The sequence below is a fragment of the Cupressus sempervirens genome, chromosome 5, assembly GCF_028749045.1.
Source record: "Cupressus sempervirens isolate cs-2001-9-10 chromosome 5, ASM2874904v1, whole genome shotgun sequence".
In the NCBI taxonomy this organism is placed as follows: domain Eukaryota; kingdom Viridiplantae; phylum Streptophyta; class Pinopsida; order Cupressales; family Cupressaceae; genus Cupressus; species Cupressus sempervirens.
Window position 1 is genome coordinate 898,982,802 of NC_143122.1, and position 23,462 is coordinate 899,006,263.

The 23,462-nt window shown below is 37.5% G+C and overlaps 1 protein-coding gene across 1 annotated transcript in view; it reads left to right on the forward strand.

The window, feature by feature from the left end:
• LOC149558823 (Major facilitator superfamily protein) overlaps positions 1-23,462 on the forward strand; it is a 239,510-nt gene that overhangs the window by 83,892 nt on the left and 132,156 nt on the right. Inside the window, exon 3 of the mRNA XM_089832862.1 lies at positions 6,870-7,070. Within this exon, the coding sequence (XP_089688988.1) occupies positions 6,870-7,070 (201 nt within the window). The remainder of the gene's footprint in view (positions 1-6,869; positions 7,071-23,462) is intronic.

Sequence of the window (23,462 nt, forward strand, 5' to 3'; positions counted from 1 at the left end):
GCTGGAGGCTTCTGATGTTCTTTACTGTTCTCAACCTCGAAATTTCTCTTCTTGCCCTTAATTGCTCTTTGTTGCTGGCTATTGCCCCCATCTTTCTGTCCGACTGACTTTGTTGGACATTCTTTCTTTGGTTTCGTTTTCTCATAAGTAAGGTGTACCTTTCGACTTTGTAATTGCCTTAACTTCTCATTGTACCATGACTCAGTGTGTAGATCAACTGTCCTTGTAACTGCCTCTAAGGTTGGAGCCTGATGATCATCCTAATCCACTGGACCCAACTCTATTCCATCCATTGTAAGATAATCTTCCCTTAGCACATTTTCATCATCTTCCAGTTGATCAGGAATATCAACACCTCTCCATCTGATTGCCTTCATCATGCCTACTAACAATCTTAATAAAGCTAGCTTTCTCACATGAAATTCATCTTGTGCATTGGCCCAAAAATCTTCTATAGTAGGAATATGTTTGAATGTATTTTCGTGAAATGCCTTGATAAGACCATTAGGATCGAATTCTTGTCTTTCTCTATACCATCCTAGATGATATCGCTCTAACTCTTTCTCTGTAGTTGCAAAGACAAGAGGATTGGGGCAAGTATCATTGGCTATTCCAAATGAGAAGGTGATCCCTATCTCATCCTTAAGTTTCATCATCTTGTCATAATGCTCAAGTTGCCTAGCCAACTCCATCAAAACTATCTTGTTAGGTGGGTACCTTGGAAGTCTCTTGGGACAAATTGTACTTCCTGCTACTCTAATATATGTGGATTACAGAAATTGGATGAACCAACTCCCATACTTCTTAACTTTTACTTCGGCTTCCTTTGAGAGCTTCCTAGCAGGTGTTCCTTGTAATATCCTTACCGTCTTCATGGAAAAGGCATCATAAAACATCTTATAATCTTTTGTGTTGTGCAAATGAAGTTGTGGATAGCACTTATGCACCAAACATTGCCCCGACCCATTGCTAATTACTCCCAAGGCTTTAAGTCTAAGATTTTCATATAGTTTGCAATCAGATAGAAAAGATAGGATCCCATATAGAATTGCTTTTGGTTTTGCATTGCCCTTAGTTGCAACTCTAAATTTTCACTTATAATTCTAGCCCAAACAAATTTTCTCTTTCCATTTTCAATCTCATCAATAAAATAGTGCATCCAATTCTCGAATTGCATATCTTGAGCCACGCCCATGATTCGGCTGAGAAGCACAATTAGATTGCTGTACTCTGGTTTGAAATCTTACTCGGTGAGTTTTGATGACTTGGTAACTCCCTTCTTGCCTTCGTGTAACCAATTTTGCTTTAGATGTATGAAGTAGGCCTCTTGATTATTTTAAAAGAACTTGGTTGTTTGATTCATCATTATCACTGTCATGCTTTTATGCTGCGGAATATTGAATACTTCTTTGACCACTTGTCCGTTGATGTCAGCCAACACTCTCTTCCCTTCATAGAAAAATGGACTTGGTAACAATATCAAACCGGGATGCACACTTTATTACCAATTCCAGACAAGGCGAGGTAGGAGGGAAAGCCGCCGTATGTACAATTCCGCTCATGTAGATCTTCTTTGCCATGGGGGATTGTCCTTCAATCTATCCTTCAATTGTACCATTTTCACCGTGCCAATGTTGGTATCACTTATTCACCTTACTTTCAAGAAGAAAGTGGTTTTAGGTATCATGTCTTCCTTGTCTTTTTTGGTATTCGTTCTCTTTGGGTTTTTGCTTGCACTAACATCTACCATCCTAAACACTTGTTTTTGCCCTTTCGTTTTAAATGATATGGACTACACTTATCGATCTCCAACCTTCTTTCCACCGATGGAATCTAACTTATTTCTGCCTCTTCAAATCCTATTTCTACACTTATCAATCTCCAAACTTCAATCCTAGGGGTGGGACTACCACTTATTTCTGCCTCTTTGTTACCTTAGGATGGACTATACTTATCAATCTGCAAACTTCAATTTTAGTGTGGTCAAGCTTATTTCTGCCTCTCCAAGTGTCCTATCATGAAATCTACACTTATATCTCCCAACTTCAGCCTATCAATGGAAATGATGAAGTGCTGGATGAGTAGTGCAAGAAGAAGATAAGGTAAAACGAACCAAGCAAGAACAAGAAATAGAATTCACCTTTAAAACCAATCATCACCTCTAAAAATGAATAGAATTTTACCTTAAATCTGTGTTTACCAATAATTGGGCCCTCTTCAAGTTCGGATCTGATATTAGAAAATTCAATCCTCTAACAAAATATGATGCCCTAGCAAATGAAATGCTTGCAAAAATCTGCTCATGCCACTGAATTTTGACCTCCTTGCCAAAATCACCCAATTTGAAGGAAATCGCTGCCCTAGGGCAGAAAAAATCTGCTCTAAATCAGAATTTTGGTTCTCCAAATTCGTCCAAAATTGTCAAAATTCAGACTTTAAATCACATTGCCTCTTCTCGAAATAAAATTGCCAAAGCTGAAGAAGAAAATCACAGCCCCTAGAGGACAAATCAGACTTCAGGATTGTTGCCAGTCTCGCAAAAATCAGGCCTTCCTCACAAATTCAACCTAGGGCAGAAATCGCCTAACTTGCAAAAATCAGATCTGCTCCTTCAAATTCGCCCTAGGGCAGAAATTGCCCATTCAAGGAAGAAGAAATCGCTAGCCAAAATGCAAAATCAGATCCCCAAAAATTGCCTTAGCTAGAAATTCACCTCTTTAGAAGAAAATCGCTCAATCTTGCAAGAGGAGGTGGAAAGAATGAATGAGGAAATAAGAGGGGGGAAACCCCTTCTTATATCCTCCAGTTGATCTCCAAACTGGGCTGACCTGCTTGGATGGTAACAAAAAATTAAATTAGACCTCCAAAGATGGCCTAGATTTAAATGAAACATTAAACTAACTAAACCCTATAGCAAAATTGGCCCATTTAATTGCTAGTCTGATCCAAAATTGCAAAATAGAAACAAGATAAACCTGGGAGATGTCAAAATTTTCATTTAACAATGTTTTGGAAATTAAAATATCATTAAAATTGAATCTAGCAAGCCAAAATCAATTTTCAATTCCAAATTACCAATTTCCTTTAACATTTCTAAAATCCTCTAGGCAAAATTTCGACCAAACTAATGAGATTATGTAATTCAATCCAATTTCAATTTTGCACTGCAATTTCAATTTTTTAACAAAATAAATCATTTTCCTAGTAGTTGAAATTCAAACTCTAAATCCAATTTCACTATCAAAATTTCTTTTCACCAAAATTTTTAAAGATTTTCCAAAACGACTAAATCCAAAATTCATTTTGAAAATGCTCAAGCGTATACAATTATATCAAATTTATAGAAATCTAAGTGCAAAATTTGCAATTTTATCCTGCCAGATATCATTTTAACTATAAAAAAAATGTTGTATGAAACCTGCTAGGCCTAAGGAAAAAATTACTTGTTCCGGAAAATCAAGTTTAGCATCGGGTGAAAACAAATCAAATCCTCTCCCTTGGCCCGAAGGCGTCCAAGGTGTAAAAATTGGTAATTAAAAAAAAACCTCTAGACCACTCCAAAATTCCCAAGGCAACCGAAAAATTCCCAAAATCAGTGAAAATTGCCAAGGTTTGCTCGAAAAAGGGGGTCCTCAAAAGTTTTGGGGCGATGGTGTGAAAACCTCACAACAAATAGTAGGGCCAACAATAATCTGTTTTAGGGGCACGTTTATGGGGTATGCAGGGGGAGGGGGGTGAAGATTCTATACTCCTAATGGCCCCGCCCGGCCCAATAACTTTTTGTTGGGCCCCCCCTGCACCGGTGCATGCATCTTGCCTTGTTTTGAATGTTTCTTTCCTACTTCTTAGAGTTATATGTTGTGTTTAATCTGTTGATGATTGCTGCACTGTGAAGATGTCTTTCCTTTCAACATTTAATTAACTCCAAACCTGCATGTGAGTTTTGAGAGGGTAGAATAGAGTCAAGATTTGTGTATTTGGGTATTTTATTGATGCGTTGTGCAGTCATGGGTAGAGATTGTAACCATGTTCTATCTCAGTGCATCATCCCCTTTCCCTTTCAGCATTTTACTTTTTGTTTCTCTCTCCCTTTTCCTCTCAAGCAGTAGTTTAGGTGCATCCTGATAGTAAGGAAGCCGACCTTCTTTGGAGATTTGACCTCAAAGCAGAAGTCTCACACTTGGAGGTTGTTTCCATGTTACACAAGGTCGTTTGAGGGTCGTACCTCAAGCAGGGGTGTAGACTTTTGTGTCAACAGTACCTTACGGAGTCTACACCATACACAATTTATAGACCACTGGGGACCTGTAAATGGAGTAGTGGATAGTGCCAAACGAGTGGGAAATGCCTAAAATTTGTCCCTATGATAGAGAAGAGTGTTACACCCAACAAACAAAACTGTACGGTGGGGATGAAAGTGAGGAAACCGTATGTGGCTTGGGTAATTGCTATGTGGTAAGCAACCCTTACAAGAGGGATTGTGCATGGATTGAAAGCTAGGTGTTCTCATACTTGCTAGGCAATGAGTCGCATGAGAGGCAAGATCTAAAAGATAGAATTGTATGGGGTTTGGAAACCTTTAGTCTGTATGTGGTGACGTCACATCTGTTCAAAGCAAAATCTAAGAGACTGCACAAGACATATGGGGGAGAAGGTTCCAGAAGTAAGAAAAACAAATCATATGCTGGTATTGTACGCTGCTGGAGATTCCACGTTCTACAAGTGAGGAGGTCGTATGAGATATTTGAAAGAGTACAGAACAAGGTCATTACAAGTAGGGATGTATGAGAGATCTGGAACCATACTAAACAAGTCCTTATGCAGGTTGCAGATGAGGGGAGCATGGCATACGGGAACTAGACTGCATGTTGGTGTAGATGAGAACCACATGTGTAAAAAGTCAGCTGTAGAAGGAGCCATATGGAGTAAAAGCCAGCTGTTCAGTGTAAAAATCCAGTAGTACGGTAAGCTGAATGGTGTAAAACAGTAGCCGTACGTGGAAGAAGAAATGGTACTGTGCAATCCATAAAGGGCAAAAAGTTATCTGTACATGGAAGAAGAGAGTTTGTCGTACAAGCATGGAAAAAGCCATTTTGAAACATCATAGGGAGAAAGTAAAATACAATAGCAAGTGAGAAAAAGTTGCAAGCCATACATGAAGGTGTCTCTAGGGCCAATTGGGATATACCTTACCAAACATCACGGGATAACAATTTCTTGGCTAACTCAGTGCCATCCTTCCATACAATGCTAACAATTCCTTGAGTTTCAGTGCTTTGTTTTGCAAATAAGAGATTGGGCAGAGTGCACAACTTCATACTTGGGATCAGTACTGTTTTTTGGCATCTTAAAAATTCAAGAAAATGATGCACACCGTGGAGTTTTGTGTAGTTCTGAAGGTGTCAAATTGGAGTTTTTGAGTTTCCTTGGAACATATTGGTGTTACAGCTTTTCCTTGTGTAGTGCCTCTTGACCTTGCCCAGACCCCTGCGCCCCTTACCCCGTCAATGTATAGATTGCCGATGGTTGTTACTCTCAGGTGGTTGTAGGTGTTGATTGGTTGACAATTGTGTTTCTCTTGGCAACTGCCGAGTCCTTTAAATATGCTGTGTACTGCCAAGCAAGGTAGTATAGTGTACTGCTGAGTCCTTATGATATAATACATCTGGTATGCACTACCATTTGTATTATTATGCATGTAATTTACGAGATACAGCAGTAGACGAGGAACTTCATCTATATATGGTTTCCCATGGCTAAACAATTTTATTAGTAGTAAAAGCTTTGGCTGTTGTCAAATAGGCTCAATGGTTTTTATGAGGGCATGGACCAAAAATCATTTCATATATTCTGTGATGTGATTTCATATACTTCTGGTTGCCAAGTTGTTCAAATCATTAATGTCTTGCTGTATATCTACAAGTGCTGATGATTTTATATTCATTCCTTCATTTAGTCAAATTTACACATGGAAAGGAATTCCTCTTTATTGTTAATGGTTAAGCATCGGTATAGCGAATTCATAACTCAGAGATTACAGCAAGCACGTCTTCTTGTTCCATAGAAGACAGCATAAAAGATTGGGCCCTACTATTATTGTGTTGTTTGAATATGAGGGATTCACAGGAGCTACTAACTCTTGTCTCAGTTCTCTTATGTATCTCATTTTATAGTTTGATAATTAACTAATAACTGCAAACTATTTCAAATTCCTTCCCTAAATTATTTTATAGATATTGGTTATTTCAAAAGAAGCCACAATTTTGCTTTTCCTTTGTCAATGTGTTTGTTTCCATGTTCTCACACATTCCATTTTTGCCATACCTTTTCTGATCTCTGCTAATAGTTCTTTTGACCTGCCCTACCAGACTTGCACAATATTTGTGAGAACTGCACATTGATATTTAAGATTATATTATCCAGGGAGAGTGATTGAATATATCTTCACATTCGAGTGCTCACCTTGCTTGGTACTTCTACAAGAATTAGCTGTCAAAAATCTGACTCTTTGTGTGATTGAAAATATCTTATATCTTTACATTAGAGTGCTCACCTTGCTTGGTACTTCTACAAGAATTAGTTGTCAAAAATCTGACTCTTTGTGCATTTCACCAGATAAGATTTTTGTATTCTCAAGAGTTATTTGATAACAGAGTCATTTCCATTTTGATCAGTTGCTTATTTTGATCCCACAAGTCAATGGACTTGAATTATGTATTCATAATTCTGATTACTTTGGCAACAATTTGCAATAATTATTGTCTCACAATCCAAATGATTTATGCTTTTATTTAGTTTTGTTATCATTCGATGATAGTATATTATTTCTGGCTAATTGAAAGTTGTTTGATAACTTATTTGTTTTGCAGGGTAATGAATGGCCCGATCATATCTATTGCTCATGAACTAGGATTTCAAGGAGATCAACTTACTGAGGGGCTTGTAGTAAGCATATTTGTAGTTGCTGCTTTTTTTGGTAGCTTTGGTTCTATGGTACTTGCAGATAAGATAGGTCGTCAGCGTACCTTGCAATTGGATGCAATTCCTTTGATAATTGGAGCCCTTGTCAGGTCTGTTCTTGACCCATATGCACTAAATATGTTGCTCATCATTTCTTCCTTCTGTTCTAATTTGTAGGTTATTTTATAAGTTCTTCGCTATTTAGTCATTCTAAACCTGGTCATGTTACTAGAAGCATGCATTCCCTGTGATGCTTTTTAAAATTTTGCGTTTAAAACAGTCTGAGCTCCAATGTACAGCCAGATTCAACAGGCAACTATGTTCTAATCATAGATTGGGAGGAATGGACAAGTGGACAATCACCCAAAAATGAGTTTCTCTAGGTTCCAGCAGCTAAGAGACTTCTCCAAATATCCTCCAAGCTCAGAGGGTGTTTGGTTGATGTATGTTCAGATCAAAATATCCAGCAAAGGGTAAAAGTCCATTATTGCCTACCGCATGGTTTTAGAGAAGGTTCAACTGGTAACCCTTACAGCCCCATGGCATTACCAAAGGAATGATTGATACAATTTATTCTTTTATGATAGATTGTAAGTTGGGGGATGATTTTTTTGGCGGTCAGTATTATTGTACTAAATCTTTTTTACTTTATCTATTAATATAATTTTAAAGTAATTGTTTAATTCATCATAGTTTGTAGGATTAAGAAGGTTAGCTTACACTGCAAAGGAAACACAACAGGTCAATCAGAATTTGAGTACTCAGAACAAAGCTACTTGGATCTACAAAATATTGGTAATGTATATTTATGAATAAAAAATTATCTTATAGTTCAGAAGGAAATGTAACAGGTCAATCAGCATCAAGTACTCAGAACTAAACCGCTTGCATGTATGAAATATTCGAAAGAGGCAACTAAGGATTAAAAAATGTACAAATTATGCACCATAATTTTTGGCAATTGATTTGTCAACTAGGTCCTAAATTCCTAATCATGGTCTGATAATGATATTGGCTTCCTTTTCTTCCCTCATAAGAAAAAGGTTAGTCTTGCTGGAGTTCAGTTGAGTCTCAGGTTCTTTTATTTAGGATTGCTATCATATTCATATCCCATCTAATTTTTTGCTGGGAGACTTCATTTACAAAATGTTTAATATTATGACCTGAATCACCTGAGGAATGTGCGGCCTGCACCTGAAAATGCAAATATCATGCTCCTTGTTTTCCCATGTGTGCTTTTTGGCCCCTTCCTCAAAATCAATCAGATAAATTCTGTTTAATGGCGCTGATTAATAGATCGAAGTTGAAGTCATGGCATGTGCCCTGTCTTAGTTTCTTTCTTCAGGCTTCATTATTTAAGTCATGGTTGTCTGTATGTATTTCCTTTGTGCCTGTGTTTTAGCTCCCAAGGTGTGGTTTCCTGGGATTTTAGTCTTGACTCAAACATCTTATGCATTGCGTTGCAATTGTTGCCTTGCATCCAGATTATTACTTGTTTCAAATCTGGCGGACCTTTACTGCCTTACAAAATCATGTTGAGTGGGGGTTTTCATGTCTGCAGTTAAGAGTTTTGACTGTTGTGGACTGGCAGACCTGAGTGTTTTTTAAATCATATTTCTGAGGTTCTTTCTTGATTCTGGTTTGTTAGGTACATGTTTTGTGGCAGACCCAACTTCCATGTATTTTCCAGTTTACTAGCACCTGCCAGTCCAAAGTGAGTTTTACATCTGGTGGGGCCTGCAGATTGGTGAATGCAAAAGTTTCATGAATAATTTCTCTTCTTTTTCTTCTTGGAAGAACCATCAGAAATCAAAACACAGCCTTCCATTTGGCATCTTCAAATTTTAAAACTGGAAGGGTTGGCTAGCTTGACTTTTCGTATTGAATGTAGGTAAATGAGAGATTGATGTATGAATATTGTTTTGAAATTGACAAAATGTTGTATGCTTTTTGTGGAATTAGAGAATTTTATGAAGCAGATTTTTAAGGGAGTTTTACTTCCACAATTTCATTTTAGCTGATCTGGACCCTCATATACAATCATGTTCATTGGCAGTTTCAAGTCCACTTGTTCATTAGCATCCCAGCATTATTGCAAACTTGACAGAATTGAGTATGTTCTGGGGCAGAATTTTGCAGCAGTTTATGTCCAATAATTCAAGTGTTTCAATTTTCAAATCCATAGACGTTATGCAAATAATATCCCCTTACATTGTGGTTAAATGGAGCTTTTAAGTCTGATGTAATGAGGCCTTTGTGTCTCTGGGGCTTGGTGGCACTAAGATTGATGCATGATTGGTTATATTGCTTTTCATTGGTCTTTTGGATCAATCTTCCATGGTCTTGTTTATTTGCATGTGCTTGGGAGGCTGGTGGTGATATCATGCACAATTGTTTTTAGTGGTTTCTTGCATTATCAATATGTGATTGCAAGTGTGATGGTACAATTGAGTAGGTGATTGGTGGTGACATGTTCTGTAGTCATAAATTGTCTAAAGTCTAGGAGGTATGTACTGGACCTTGTGTGCATATAAATTGTGCCTTAAATCACTCTATTTTTTAGGGTTCTCTTATGCACATTGGCACTGATAAAACATTCAGGGACAAGAGCATGTTTTGGAGCTTGTCGACGTGGTTGAGTTTTATAGTGACTAGTGGGGGCTTGGAGGATGTTTTAGGTGCTTGTTGGGGTGTGTGCATGCTTTTCTAAGCAATGTGGTTTACGAATCTTCATTTACTTCCTACAGGCTATTTTGTTTTACACATAGAGTAAACATGTAGATTCAAACAAGATCATTAATAACATAGTAATTCAGAATAAACACATTGCACATGGTATTGGAAAAATAATAAACTTTTATTCATAGTTTTAAAAACTCACTGAGTTGTGGGAAAACACTCGCCCGTGCAGTGAAATCATAGGTCAAATACCCAAAAATGTCATTTTTTGTTACCAGTTTGCATTTGCAGCATTGTTTAGTCATTTTTGCAGCTCAAGGGCAGGAGGATTTATACAAATATAATATCTGATTTCTTATACTTAAGTTATATTTGTATAAATATTGTCAAGATATTTGAGATAGGTTTCAGCTTCATAGGAGTTAGAATGCATATTCTAGATTTTGGGGGTTTTCAAAAACTTCCAGGCTTAGCCAAATTTTAGGATTCAACATTCCTTCAACAGTGTTATGTCCCACAAACTATCCTGGCTATTATAGGTCGAATTGAAGCTAGAACAATGGTTTTCTAATGATTCTAATTTTCGCACAAATCACTTGGTTTCAATTCTATAATCTTGAGTCTTGACAGACTTAGCTCAACCACTTGCTCACACCCAAGACAGGCATTATGTTCGAGCAAGCCGGAATTGCTCAAACTCACGCTTAGACTATTATGCTATGATGTATTTACTTTTAGTTTTAAAGAAACTAATTAGTATGATGTATTTACTTCTAGTTTTATTGAAACTAACTACAATGATTTATTTACTTCTAGTTTTATAGAAACTATTTACTAGTTTGCTTCCTGCCATCAACGTTCTACACGAGAATCTGATTTTGCACCCATTTTGCATTTATATACATCTAAACTTTGCTTGTTTGTTTTGTGTTCTCATTAAATAACTCATTGGATGCATCTTCTTATTAAATTTTGTTAAAAAAAAGCTATTTTTAATTAAATTTAAGATGTCTTTTAGGTTCTCAAGTTTTTTTTAAACTGGCTGAATTTTTCCCTAGTTTTTTTTGGGCTTGGCGAGTTTTTGCCAAGTGAGAATTTTCCAATTATGCTTTTATTCCATGTAATGTCCTAACAAAAAGTAACATATTCTCGGTGCCATACTACATATATAAATCTCTTGATGGTCGGTTCAGCGTACCAACCATCGGTTCCTACAACTACCTAGGAACCAATTACATTGCTATGACTAATCAAAACATAAAGTATTATTCCTACTATCTAAAATGCGGCTAATATCAGCCCCTTGCCCCCCAAAAAAAAGAGAAAAAAGAAACAAGAAAAAGTTGTGTTCCATATGTGAAAACAAAAAATGTCACATGAAGCAATACTATAAAGAAGAATGAGAGGATGTCTTGGAGTCATGGAGGACGTCAGTGGTGGGAGCTGTTGCCAAAGGAGTCGGAGATCTCGATTTGCTATCATCTATATTTCTCGTGCTACCTTTATCAACTTGAGTGCATTCATCAAATCCTTCTTTGTGCTGTCCAAGCCATTGAGGTGATTGTCAATTGCTCCTCCCCTGCTTGGGCTCTTTTCTTCTGACATAGCTTGTTTTCCAACTTGCCCACCCTTGTGTGCAAGGTCACCTCTCATCTCAATGCCAAATTATTTTTCTTTTCTACCTTCCATGCGACCTAGGTGGCCCATTGGAGTTGAAAGAATGTATCCTAGAACGCCTGCTCCATGCTGTAGAAGGCACCCATCATACCTACCCATCCCTCTTGAGTGCGTGGTCTACCTCATTCCCCCAACATCTGTGCAATTTCTAAGTGGGGCCATCCATGAGTTGTGAGGTGCTCTGTGAAATCCTTCTCACAATTATTTTGCATGAGTCTCAAAAGCCTCTCTACCTCTACAATGAGAGTGCCTATGTCCAATCCTTGTAAGGTCTACAACTCCACGTGTTGCTACTGCCATCCCCTCGAGCTTCGCCAAGAATTGATGAACTGATGCTTTGAACACCAGGATGGAGGCCTCCTTATGGGTGGCCTTTGGTAAATTGGTACAATGTCTCTAGTCGCCCCTTCCTCTTGGAGGGAGACGTTCCCTTGTTGGGCTCTCTCAATAACTTTCCCTTGTATTACTCATGGTGCCTCCTTTGTCAGTCTCCCCTCAATGTGCTGTACCATTAGATATGTTAGTGAGGGTGGTGGAGTGTCCCAACCCCCATCTCGAACCTCTCGAAGAGGCTGTTCATCTTCGTCTCTACATCTATGCCTAGTATGACCTTATCTTCTACATCTTGTTGGCAAAAGGTTTTGTAAGTCATTGTCATGACAACTTGCAAAATTGTGATTTTAGCAAGGTTGCATGGGTACTCGTACCCACACCCCTGGTACTCGTACCCCCGTACCCAAGTACCGGGTACACGTATCCCATGTACCGGGTACTTGGTGGAGAGCATCATAGCTAAGGACCTTGATTAAGATTCTGATTTTTTTTTTTGGTTTTTTGTTTTTGTATTAGCTTGTTGTATATCAAACTTAATTCAATACCAAATCAGTTTGAAACTTTGATACTCATTAACAATAAACTTTATCACTGTTCAAGTCAAAAGTTTATCAATTGCAATATGTCATTGTCATATGGTTTAGGATCTTCTTGTTCATGTTTAAAGTCTGCCTTCTTTGTTATGCATCTAAGCATTTATCATGTATTATTATTTCAAACATATAGCAAATCTGAAACTGAAAACAGTACATTACATTTGCAAACTTTATCACTATTCTTGTTTTGAAAAACCATTGTCATGACTCATAAAATCAGATTTTTTATAAATATAAAAGTGTAATTTTTAAATAAGTTTGACATACCCAAGTACCTCCGTCCCCTATTATGAAAAATACTTTAAACATTCAGCAATAGCATATATATATATATATATATTTGACTTATGGCTTATATTTTCAAATTTATTGTTTTGAATGCTCAATGTCATAACTCATGACAGATATTTTGATTTTTATATTTTCTATAAAATATTAATTATATAGAAAAAATTAGGCACACACACGTACCCCCGTCCCCTATTTTGAAAAATATGCGTACCCGTACCCGCTCCCGTACCCGTTCCCGTTCCCGTACCCACGTACCCATGCAACCTTGGATTTTAGGCAATGCCTCATGAGATTTATCTATCCTCTTTGCAATAGGGGAGGCTCTCTTCTTACCATAGGTGGCTTCAAGACAAACTTAACTGAAATTACAAAAAGAGCGGTTCTCTTAATTAATTCCTCTTTTTTTTTCAGGAATGATTTGGAAACAACTACAACTATTTTTCCTTCTTGGTGACAAGTTTTAGTTTTATTAATAATTTAAGGATAAGTACATAACAGTGTGATAAAGCATAAACCCTAAACTCACCCTACGTCACTATTTTTCACAAAACATCACTAGTTCACCAAGAAAAACACTACCAACCCTACCTTCTATTGTCCCATCCTTGGCATTTACAAGTTGAGTTACAATTCACATAAAAAAGAAAAGGGGTATTCAACCATGCCATTACCCCAATAAACATTTACACTGTTTACAAAATTAACCATACCAATTTTAAACAAAAAATAATCATTATGCAGATAATTATCATCTGATATTGAATGATTTGCATTGAAACCCTCGAATTCCCAAACCTCCTTAGCTTGTAGATGCTACATTGAAACAACTACAACTTTCAAACTTAACAAAAAGTGGCTATTGCTACAATAATATCGATGGCTTAGGGGCTGATGTAAGAACAACATGAAAGATACCAATCTACTTTATATTGATGGAATAGTTGTATAAACCCAAAGTCCCCTGCTCATCCTTAATGAAGATTCAATAATTTGAACAAACAGCTTGGCACAAAGTCTCTTACTAAATATTCACTAATTTTAATTAAAGTACTTATAACTGAAGGACAAAGTCTTTCAGTTTTAAGTATTTGCAGCCAATATCAACTATAAAAATCCTTTCTTCTGTAGCATAAAGTCTTCAAGTGCTCAAATTGAAGTATCAAGGGAAGATCCTTTTGTTTGTTGGAATTATGTGACAAACAAAAATATTAAGTTAACCTCCCAAGTTTGTATTCTAAATCTTTTATGATGTTAGAGGATGGTTCTACTACTTGTTCAAAGAGTGTAGATCCCTTTCATCTTTCTTTAGGTGCATTGACCAGCAGTGCCTTGCACTTTATCTCCGGGAGGCCTTGCTACTTTGCGATCATATCTTACAACTTTAGCTACCTTCGGCACAGTTGTCTAACCGACTCATCATCTCCTTCTTCACCCCTAGGTCCCTTGCCCTAAGGATGAAGCGGTCCTTTTTCCACTCTTTGGGATACCTCAGGTCTGTGAGGTCTCACAGAGGGTACACTCGCAACACCACCCTTTCTCCAGCGGCTCCTTGAGTGGTCCGGGGTTCACCCTTAGAAGGCGCTACCCTTTGGTTCTGGACTGCTTCTCACCCGTGAGAAGTAGTTAGACTTCTTTTGGTTTTGGTTTTCTTGCTTTCTTGTCTTGTCTTGTTCTTTCCATGGACATCGATTGGTGTTCTCGCTGCGGGTGGTTGTCTGGTTCTCTTGTTCTTTCCGCGGACACCGTTTGGTATTCCCACTGCTGGTGGTTGTCTTGTTGTAAGCTTTCAGTCCCTTCGGTCCTTGTGGTCTCTTATTGGACATTAATAAATTTATCTCATCTTTTTATCTATGCTTTTGCTTGTCTTCTATCATTTGTTTGGAAAATGTAAATATCTATGTTCTACAATGTTTCCGGTAAGCGAATAATAGGAAATGCAAGGATCCGTTTTAGGAACAGTAGGGGATGGGAGGCCTTGTTTTCAGAGACAGCACTTAAGACATGAAAAAATTCAAAGCATAAGAAATTTCAATTATTCATATGACCAGGCATTTTTCTTATTCATTATAAAACCATATTACACAACATTAGAGCTGAATCGAGAATTTACATGAGAGTTGACATGCAAATTCACAGCATTTCATTGTTTTTCTTGTTTCCTGGCATCCCTGTCCCAGTAACAGTGGAACACAAGTTTAAAATCATAAAATGAAAATATTTAAACACTATATTTTCAAATTATGTTTAAGAAAAGGATCAGAGTTTTGACTTAGTGTATCTACTTTCTTTGTATTTTTGGAATTCAACTGAGTGTTTAGAGATTCCAATTAAAAAAATTAAAACTTGTTGAAGGATCTTAGTTTGACCAAAATAAATGAGATGTTTAGAGCCTAGATCGGTGTGAGCTATCAACAAGGCTTATGGGCTACACTTACTGATCAACCGCAATATTTTCCTTATGACTAGTGTTGATAGGTTGTCCCATTTCTTTTATTTATTATTTTGTCTTTTTTATTTGTGCCTCCTTTCTGGAGACGGCTGACTGTTTCTTCAGATAGTTGAGGATGCCATGACATCCCTTGTGGCCCTGGGGATGGCAGGCCTTCCATTCCTAGTTGTCTGAATGCTATTTCTTAGATGGACCCTATATAGCAGGAGATTGGGGATGACGTCGGGATGTTTCCAACCTGTTCCTGTTGGCCTAATTTTGTAGAGCATTAGGACCTTTTCTCAAACAATGTAGTATCAAAGTCAAGTGTTGAAACGCTAGGTCTATGGAGTACGCATATTGAATATGAGATTTTGACATTTTGTATTTTTCAGTTAGTAAAAATTGCCATGATAAGTATGGTGCTGCTACTGGTTGCAACACCAAAGATGCTAACTGCAGCAATGACCCTTAAACTGAGCAACAAAGGGCTCTCAAGGATAAGTTGACTATTGGAATTTGATGACTCGTCTTGACCAAAGTTTCAAGGAGATACAAAGTGGAGGAGGAAGGGGAAGAATGTATTCAGTGGGACGAGTTACTTGATGTAGCCACAGCAGGTAATAGTTAGTGCAACTAGAGACAGGTAGATGTTGATGGTGCAGGAGCCAACAAGAAATATTGCTTTTAAATATAGTTGGCAAAGCACCTGTTGTGATCAATGACACTGTACTTGTTGATGCTGTCAAATCTTGTTGATTGAGATGGTGGTTCTTTGAACTTAATAATTTCTTAGAGAAGATAAAGCTAAGTAGGGGCACATTTCAGTTGTCTGATGAACCATATTTTTAGTGGGACAACCAAAACGAAGAATTGGGATTTATCTCCAGAGAATACAACCTAGGAAATGTTTATCCCTCTCATATGAAAACAGTAACTTCAATAGTTATGCTTCAATAAGAAGATGCTAGAGTTCTAGAATTTGAAATAGTGTGAGATGGGTGTCACCAACTACTGGGAAATTTTACCATGTTGAAATGTAGTTGCCAATATGATATTGATAAGCAGTTTAGAATTCAAAAGTTCATTGTGAGACTGAATTGACATGTTGGTGCAGAGATGAATGTTCATGGACCTTCGATGATGGACGGAGTATTTGAAAAGATTATGAAGTGGGAAATAAAGGTACATGCAGTGGTGGTTGTGTTGAAGCAAATTTGGGACAATAGCAGCAATCTTTTGAAATCATCAGTGATATTACCCATTCTAATGAATATTTAAATTTAATCTAGGCTCAGAATTAAATTGTCAATAAGTTTAACTTAATCATCACTACTATTAACATAATGAAAATGTAGTTTTACTTTTTGAAAAGTATGGCAACTGAGATACAGAATCAAGAATATGACAAATTTTCCACTTTAAATGTTTCAATGCTCAAACTTATCAGTGAAGTGTAAATATTATTTTCAAAGTTGTGTAGGGTTAACTTGGTTCATTCTTCAAGTTACCGTTTAGGCAACTTATATTTGTATACTTTTATGTAATTAATCTTATATGAGCCAAAAGAAATGCAGGCAGATTTCCCTCATCAGTTTCTTAGTCAAAAACCACTACTAGGCTTTAGCCTTCTATGTGTACTCATTTGATCTAGCAATGAGGTAGGTTTGCATGTTTAAGTATGCTTGTACAGGCAATTATTGTGGTCAAATCCCTGTGTGGAAGGCTCCTTGGCAAAGAAGTGGATGGGTGATTTTTAATGAGTTGTGTATGTCAAGTGTTACATGGTACGAAGTGCATTTGTCTGTTCTGCTGCTGAGTTCGAGGCTTGCTATGGGGATTCAGAACAGTTCAAGTTTACTATTTCAAGGGCTTCATAGCTATGCTTTGACTGTCACATCTAGAAGATCCAAGTCATCTAGAATGGGCTATTTGCCACCAAAGGAGGAGCAATGAAAAGTACAGGTTTTTGTATATGAAGGTTCTGTTCAAAAGCTTTTAAAATTGTTTTTTGAAAAAAAAGCTGTTTTTTTGTGAGGTTTTGGGGGTCACAATTTCAAATGAATATTTAAGAAAAATCTGGCCAAGCCCTGCAATTTTGTGTTTTTCATTGTTGTTGATAAGTTCTGGGGACAAAAGCCAATGTTAAACAAATTCAATCTGGCTACAGTTGGATATCTTTAGCCTTCCCAAATAGATATTAAAAGACATCAAGCCAAATCCTGCATACTTGCATTTTGCATTGTTGTTGATAACCATTGAGGACAAAAACCAGTTTTGAACAATCTGAATATTGCGCCAGTCAAATTTGTTTGGCCTCAATCTTGGGCTTTACATAGCACAAGCCTTGTGGGATTCTTGTCTATCAATAACCTGCATATTCTACGTGCATTGCATCCTTATACTATTAGACATATAGTTTTACACCTTCAAATAGATCTAGTCCCTTTGAAGAGGTTTTGTCGAGCCCTTTGGTTAAGCTTATTCTTCTTTCACAAGCTTCCTTTGGAACCCTTGGCATTTTTTTAAAGGTCTCTTGGTTGTTTGCTTTGCATGGTGCCCTACCTTGTTTTAAAATACACGTATCTGTTGTCATGGTAAGGAGGCCTCTCAAGTGTATAGGCCTTTGAGAGGACTTGGTTTTGAATCTTGGGCCTAATTATTTGTCTCGTTTTTGTACAATTTTCTGTTGGCATTGGGAGATTATTAGGAGACTGCAGGCATTACTTATTGGAGATTAGTACTCAAGGAGTTTGGAATGTCAACACTGTGTGAAGAATTATATGGTTGTCAGTGATGCAATCCATAACAATCCATAGCATTGATCAGTGATAACTAAGTTAGTTTATCATAAGAGGATAATCAACAAAGGCAGAGGATGATCGGTAAAGGCGGAATACAAGTAATGATTGGTGATCACAAAAGACAATCAGTGACTATAGCAATAAGGTTGTAAGTGTTAAGGGAATTCACCACCATTCATGAAAGAAGTCAAATATTGAGATGCGATCACATTGGATAGTGTGATACTACAAAGTGAAGGACATGTGATGCGTACATTGGTATGAGTTGGATCATTGGATAAGTATAAGGAGAAGGTGCAAGGATATATTGGGAAAGGTAACACGTTTTGACCAATCCAAAAAATAGACATGTAAATCTAGTTGAAGGCCGATAGGATGAGAAAATTATAATAAGACTTCGACATATGTGAGAAGCTTAAGGTGAATGAGTGGGAAGCTTAAGGTTTGAATGGATGGTCAGTGTGAAAAATTACTATTGCAGTCACTGATTATTAATCTCCTATCTTGAGCAATTATTTAATTGCTGAAAATAAATTCACAGCTAATACCGAAAAATAACACAACTGCAACTTCGCCAACAAAAATTTGGAAAGTAATTAGCAACACAATGAACACAATATTTTTAGAGAAATTGTCCTTGGAAAAACCCCTAAGGGAAAACCAGTTCTACAAATGAGGAATTATATTAAACTTCAACAAATCAAGAGTTACCAAATTCCTTGCCTTTTACTGGCAAATCACCGACAATCTCCAAATTTCTCCCACTAATATTCCCTCATTGCTATCCCCAATGCTATTGCTGGGCCCTTGCTAACATTGCAAGACTATTTGCTATCATTGCAAATGCTTCTCAAACCTGTGTTCTCCAGATGTCCCTTGACCCCTTTTTACACTCCTATTGGAAAACCAACGATCAAGATTGATTCTCAATCAACGGTTAAGATTTAAAAGAACCCAACAACTAGTAACAAAATTGGTTTCTAGTTGCTTCTAAAAGTAGTCAATTATTTAACAAATAATTGTCCCTACTCTAACTAATTAGTTAGTGAAACCATAGTTGGCATAATCGCCGAATAATCAGCAAGTTTCTACTTATGGCCGAGTTTTTGGGATTGGCGAGTTTTTCACAGATTTAATCGCGACTCGGCTATAGAAAAAACATGGAGTTTTTGTGGAAAAATCAGCGAGTTTTTTCAGAAAAAACACTTTTTTAAAAAAAATTTATTTTTATTTTGTTAAAAACAACAGGCAAAAAGCCTATATATATTATGTAAAATAGAGAGTTACAGTATGCTAGTAGAGCTAGGAAGAGGAAGATGTGATTGTAATGATGTTTTTACTTCTAGTTTGACGCAAACTATTTACTATTATGCTTCCTACCATCAGTATTCCGCATGAGAATGCAATTTTGTACCCACTATGCATTTATATATATCTAAACTCTTGCTTGTTTCTTTTGTGTTCTATATAATGAACTCATTAGATGCATCTTCTCATTGAAATTTGCAAAAAAATGTATTTTGAATTAAATTTTAGTGGTTTTTTTAGGTTCCCGATTTTTTTAAAAAATGGTTGAGTATTTCTCGATTAAACTTTTGGGGGGCTTGGTGAGTTTTTGGCTTTGGCGAGTTTTCCAACTATGCGTGAAACAATCGTTTATGAAATAATCACATATGGACAAGCAACTGTCCAAGCTAACTCAAATAACACTCCCTCTTAGCGAGGAAGCTGTATTGCATGACACCCAGCTTATCCCTAAAGAAGATGAATTTTGCCTTCCCCAATGCCTTAGTTAGAATGTCTGCTACCTGCTCCTTTGTAGGTATGTTTGTAGCTGGAAAATTCCCCATTGTACACAATCTCTAATGAAGTGATATTTGATGTCTCTATGTTTAGACCTATCACGAAACAATGGATTTTCAAACAACTTGATGCAACTCTGATAGTTTTAGTGTATCATAGTAGTCTCAACTCTCTGACCAAACAAGGCTATTGGTAACTTGCGACGCCATATAGCTTCACATGTCACCGTGCAAGCTGCTAGGTATTATGCTTTTGTTGAATTTAGAGCCATAAATATCAGTTTCCTGTTGAACCAAGATACAACTCCTGATCCCAATCTGAAAAAACACACTAAAGTGCTCCTTTTGTCCATTGTACTTCTTGCCCAATCTGTGTCAATATACACTGTCAACCTAATACTATCTCCTCGAACATATCTGATTCCATACTTAGCTGTGCCACGCAAGTAATGCAACACATGCTTAGCTGCTGTCCAATGCACTCTCTTTGGTTCAACCATGAACTGACTAAGAGAGTTTATTGTAAATGCTATATCTGGTCTGGTGTTGACCAAATACATGAGCGAACCAATTAACTGCCTATATAAGGTGGAATCTGCATCCTTTTCCCTGGACGTATCTACCTTCCTCCAATTCGTGATCATGGGTGTAGACATGGCTTTGCAATCCTCCATCTTGAATCTCTTCAAGATTTCAATGCAATATTTCCCTTGACCAAGGAAAATCTCTCCATTTTTTTGCCACACCTCTGTAATGTCTCCTTTTTAGCATTCATAGCATGATGTTGTCGTTAGCCTATTTCCCCACGGTCCCGTAGGCTAACCAGGACATCAAAAGGGCTTAGAGGCCATTTGGCCTAGATAGTTTCAGTTGCAGGTCTTTCTGAGGGGTTTTGAGGCAACTTTGGGCATACTTACTATTTATAGTAAGTCATCTTGGGCATGGGTGGACATCCAGTGGCAGCGGTATGTCGATGGTAATTGTTTAAAATCGGCAAGAAGACTTGTTTATCATTGATAAGATTTGTTTTGCATTGATAAAGCTATTTTATAAAGTTAAATTTAAATATTTAACTTTATTAATACATAGACTATAGTATGTGGGAAATATTTAAATTAAAAGAGTCCCTTTTATTTTATAACACATTGGAGACATAAGTTACATAAAGGGAGTTATGTTTTATCCCACATTGAGAAAACGAAGGATGGAGCTCTTGTGAGAACACTATAAAAGAAATGGAAGAGCTTCTTTTAAGCATGGTTGGAAATATCAAAGAAATTGGAGAATTTTCTGGAGGTTATGTCTCAATAGTTTGAAGGACTAAATCCCTTCAAGCTGAAAATCTTGACGCCATTGAAAGATATGGTCTTGAGATTCAAAAGGGTAGCAATCCGAAAAAGCAGTCCGAAAAAGCGGAACCGAAAAAGCAGGCGGAAAAAGCAGAATTGAAAAAGCAAGCGGAAAAAGCGGAACTGAAAAAGCAGGTGGAAAAAGCGAAATCGAAAAAGCAAGTGGAAAAGCGGAACCGAAAAAGCAAGTCGAAAAAGCAGTTCGAAAAAGTAAAGCAGAAGGGGCAGAATTGAAGGAAAATTATTACAGCCATCTACAACCAGGTTCCCTTGTTAGTATTGTTTTTTTTAGGGTATTATAAGTTTCAATTGTAAGTGTGCATTATACCAGCATTGTCATTTTGGTAATCCATGTAAATGCCAAAGTCTTGGCTATATTTCATGAGCATTGTATTAGAAATTTGATTGCAATCAAAAAGATAATAGTTGCTGGTGTCATTTAAGCAATTCAATCTCATTATTTATCAGCTAGATAGTTTGCATACCAACTGTTTTGCAAAAATGCCAGTTGGCTGTAGGTGTTCTTTTCTCATGCTTAGATCATAATATATGCACTGAATATTGTCAAAATTAGGAGCACACTCATGTTAGGTCATTGTGTAGTTCATTGTAATCTTCTATCACTAGATTCTCATTGATGCAAATTGGAAAAAAGTCATTTAAAGCAAGCTGAAATACTATATTAGTCATATGTCTCTTGCATGTGAATTGTTTGATGAAATTCCTTGAGCTTTCATCAGCATTTTTGAGGGCAGATTAGAGGAGGGTTATTACAGTGGTATCAGAGCTTGCCTGCAAAGTGTTTGACGAAATGTCAAACAACTAAAGTATAAAGAATTTTGGTATTTGAAGGAGTTATAACCAGTTGGGGTCATTATAGTGGTATTAGAGCTATAAGTCCTGCCATCCTGTGGAGGTCTTATAGGGAATTTGGAATAGCCAGATAGAGAGAAAAATGTTTGACAAAATGAATGCCGGTCCAGATCAGGGAAAGGAAAGATTCTTACAATTATTAGACACTTTAGCACAGGGACAGCGATCAACAGAGCAAAGAGCACAGGAATAAAGTCAGAGATTTGAGCTTATGATGCAGATGATGGTTTGTCAAATGGGGTTGAATGCTAATGTGGGTGGAGGAAATAATCAGAATGGTAATAATCAGGATGGGGCACATAATGGAGGCAAACAAGTTGGGAACAATTTCAGTAATGCACCTCAGCAAACTAGGACAGTGAGTTCGCGGCCCATGATTCCCATATTTCCTCCTAGAGCTCCAGAGCAGCCCGTACTAGAGCCCCAGATCACTGATATACAGGACCAGCTGAGGAGAGATTGGGAAGCCGGAGGTCCAGATTTTATTGCTGCAATCACCTTTAGGGAGTATATAGATGTATGGATGAAGCATATGCCATGTGGACATGACAGGAACCAGAGCTATGAGCTACGAAAGAAAGTAGGGAAACTTCAGTTACCATATTATGATGGCTCGGGGAAGTCTACAGCAAGAGCTTGGGTTCAAAAGCTTGACACATACTTACAATTGAACTTTATGCCTGAGGAAGAAGCTATTAAGTATGCAACAATTCACCTGGATGGGTTAGCACACAAGTGGTGGCATCATGGTATGGTCACTATGGGTCATGCGCACATTACCTCATCTGTGGAGTTTACGGAGAGACTGATTGAACGCTTTGATAGGCCTAAGGATCATACTTTCCCTATGATAGGCGAAAACTTGTATGAGGAGTTTAACAGACATGCAGATACGATACAGGGAGACTTCAACACATCTTCAGGTAATGGTTTATCTGCATCATCTTCACAGGCAGAAGGGGTTTCAGATGTGCAGGTTGAGCCAGTTGCATCAGAAGGTGATAGCATAGGCACATCGGATTGCATGATTGACACAGATAGTGATTCCAGTACAGTTGGGCTGGATGAAGTTACAACAGTTGAGGATACTGTCATGTTTGAGGATAGTACAGTTGATCAGAAAGTGAGCATTCAGGACTTTGCAGAAAATGAGTATCAAGCACAGTTGGATGCTTCTTCACATGAGATAGAGGCTAGTAGCTCTTCACTTGGTTTGGCAAGCCAGCTGAAGACAAGGGACAAGGATATTGTCACGGCTTTATCTCATCATGACAGGATACATGGATTGATTGAGAATCACATTTGGATGATTCAACTGCAGGAGAGACAGAAAGGAGTCACAACAAGTTCTTCTTGTGACGACTTACAACAAATCAAGGAAGATGCAGTGAAGGAGGAGGAGAAGGAGGTTGATTGGCTTTTTCATGAGCTGGAGGATACTCGAAATTCCTTGGTGTGTACTCGGTTGGGTCTCCAGGATTCTGAGAGACACGTGGACGAGCTTTGTCTTGAGGTGATTTCAGTTCGGGAGTTAGCGCGTATAGCAGGGACTCAGTTTTCTTTTACAGTGGAGTCACATGATGATGATATGAGTATGTCTAGCATTCACACTCCGGATTCAAAGATTGTAGATAGGTGCGTGAAGTCGGTATTGTTCACATTACTCAGTT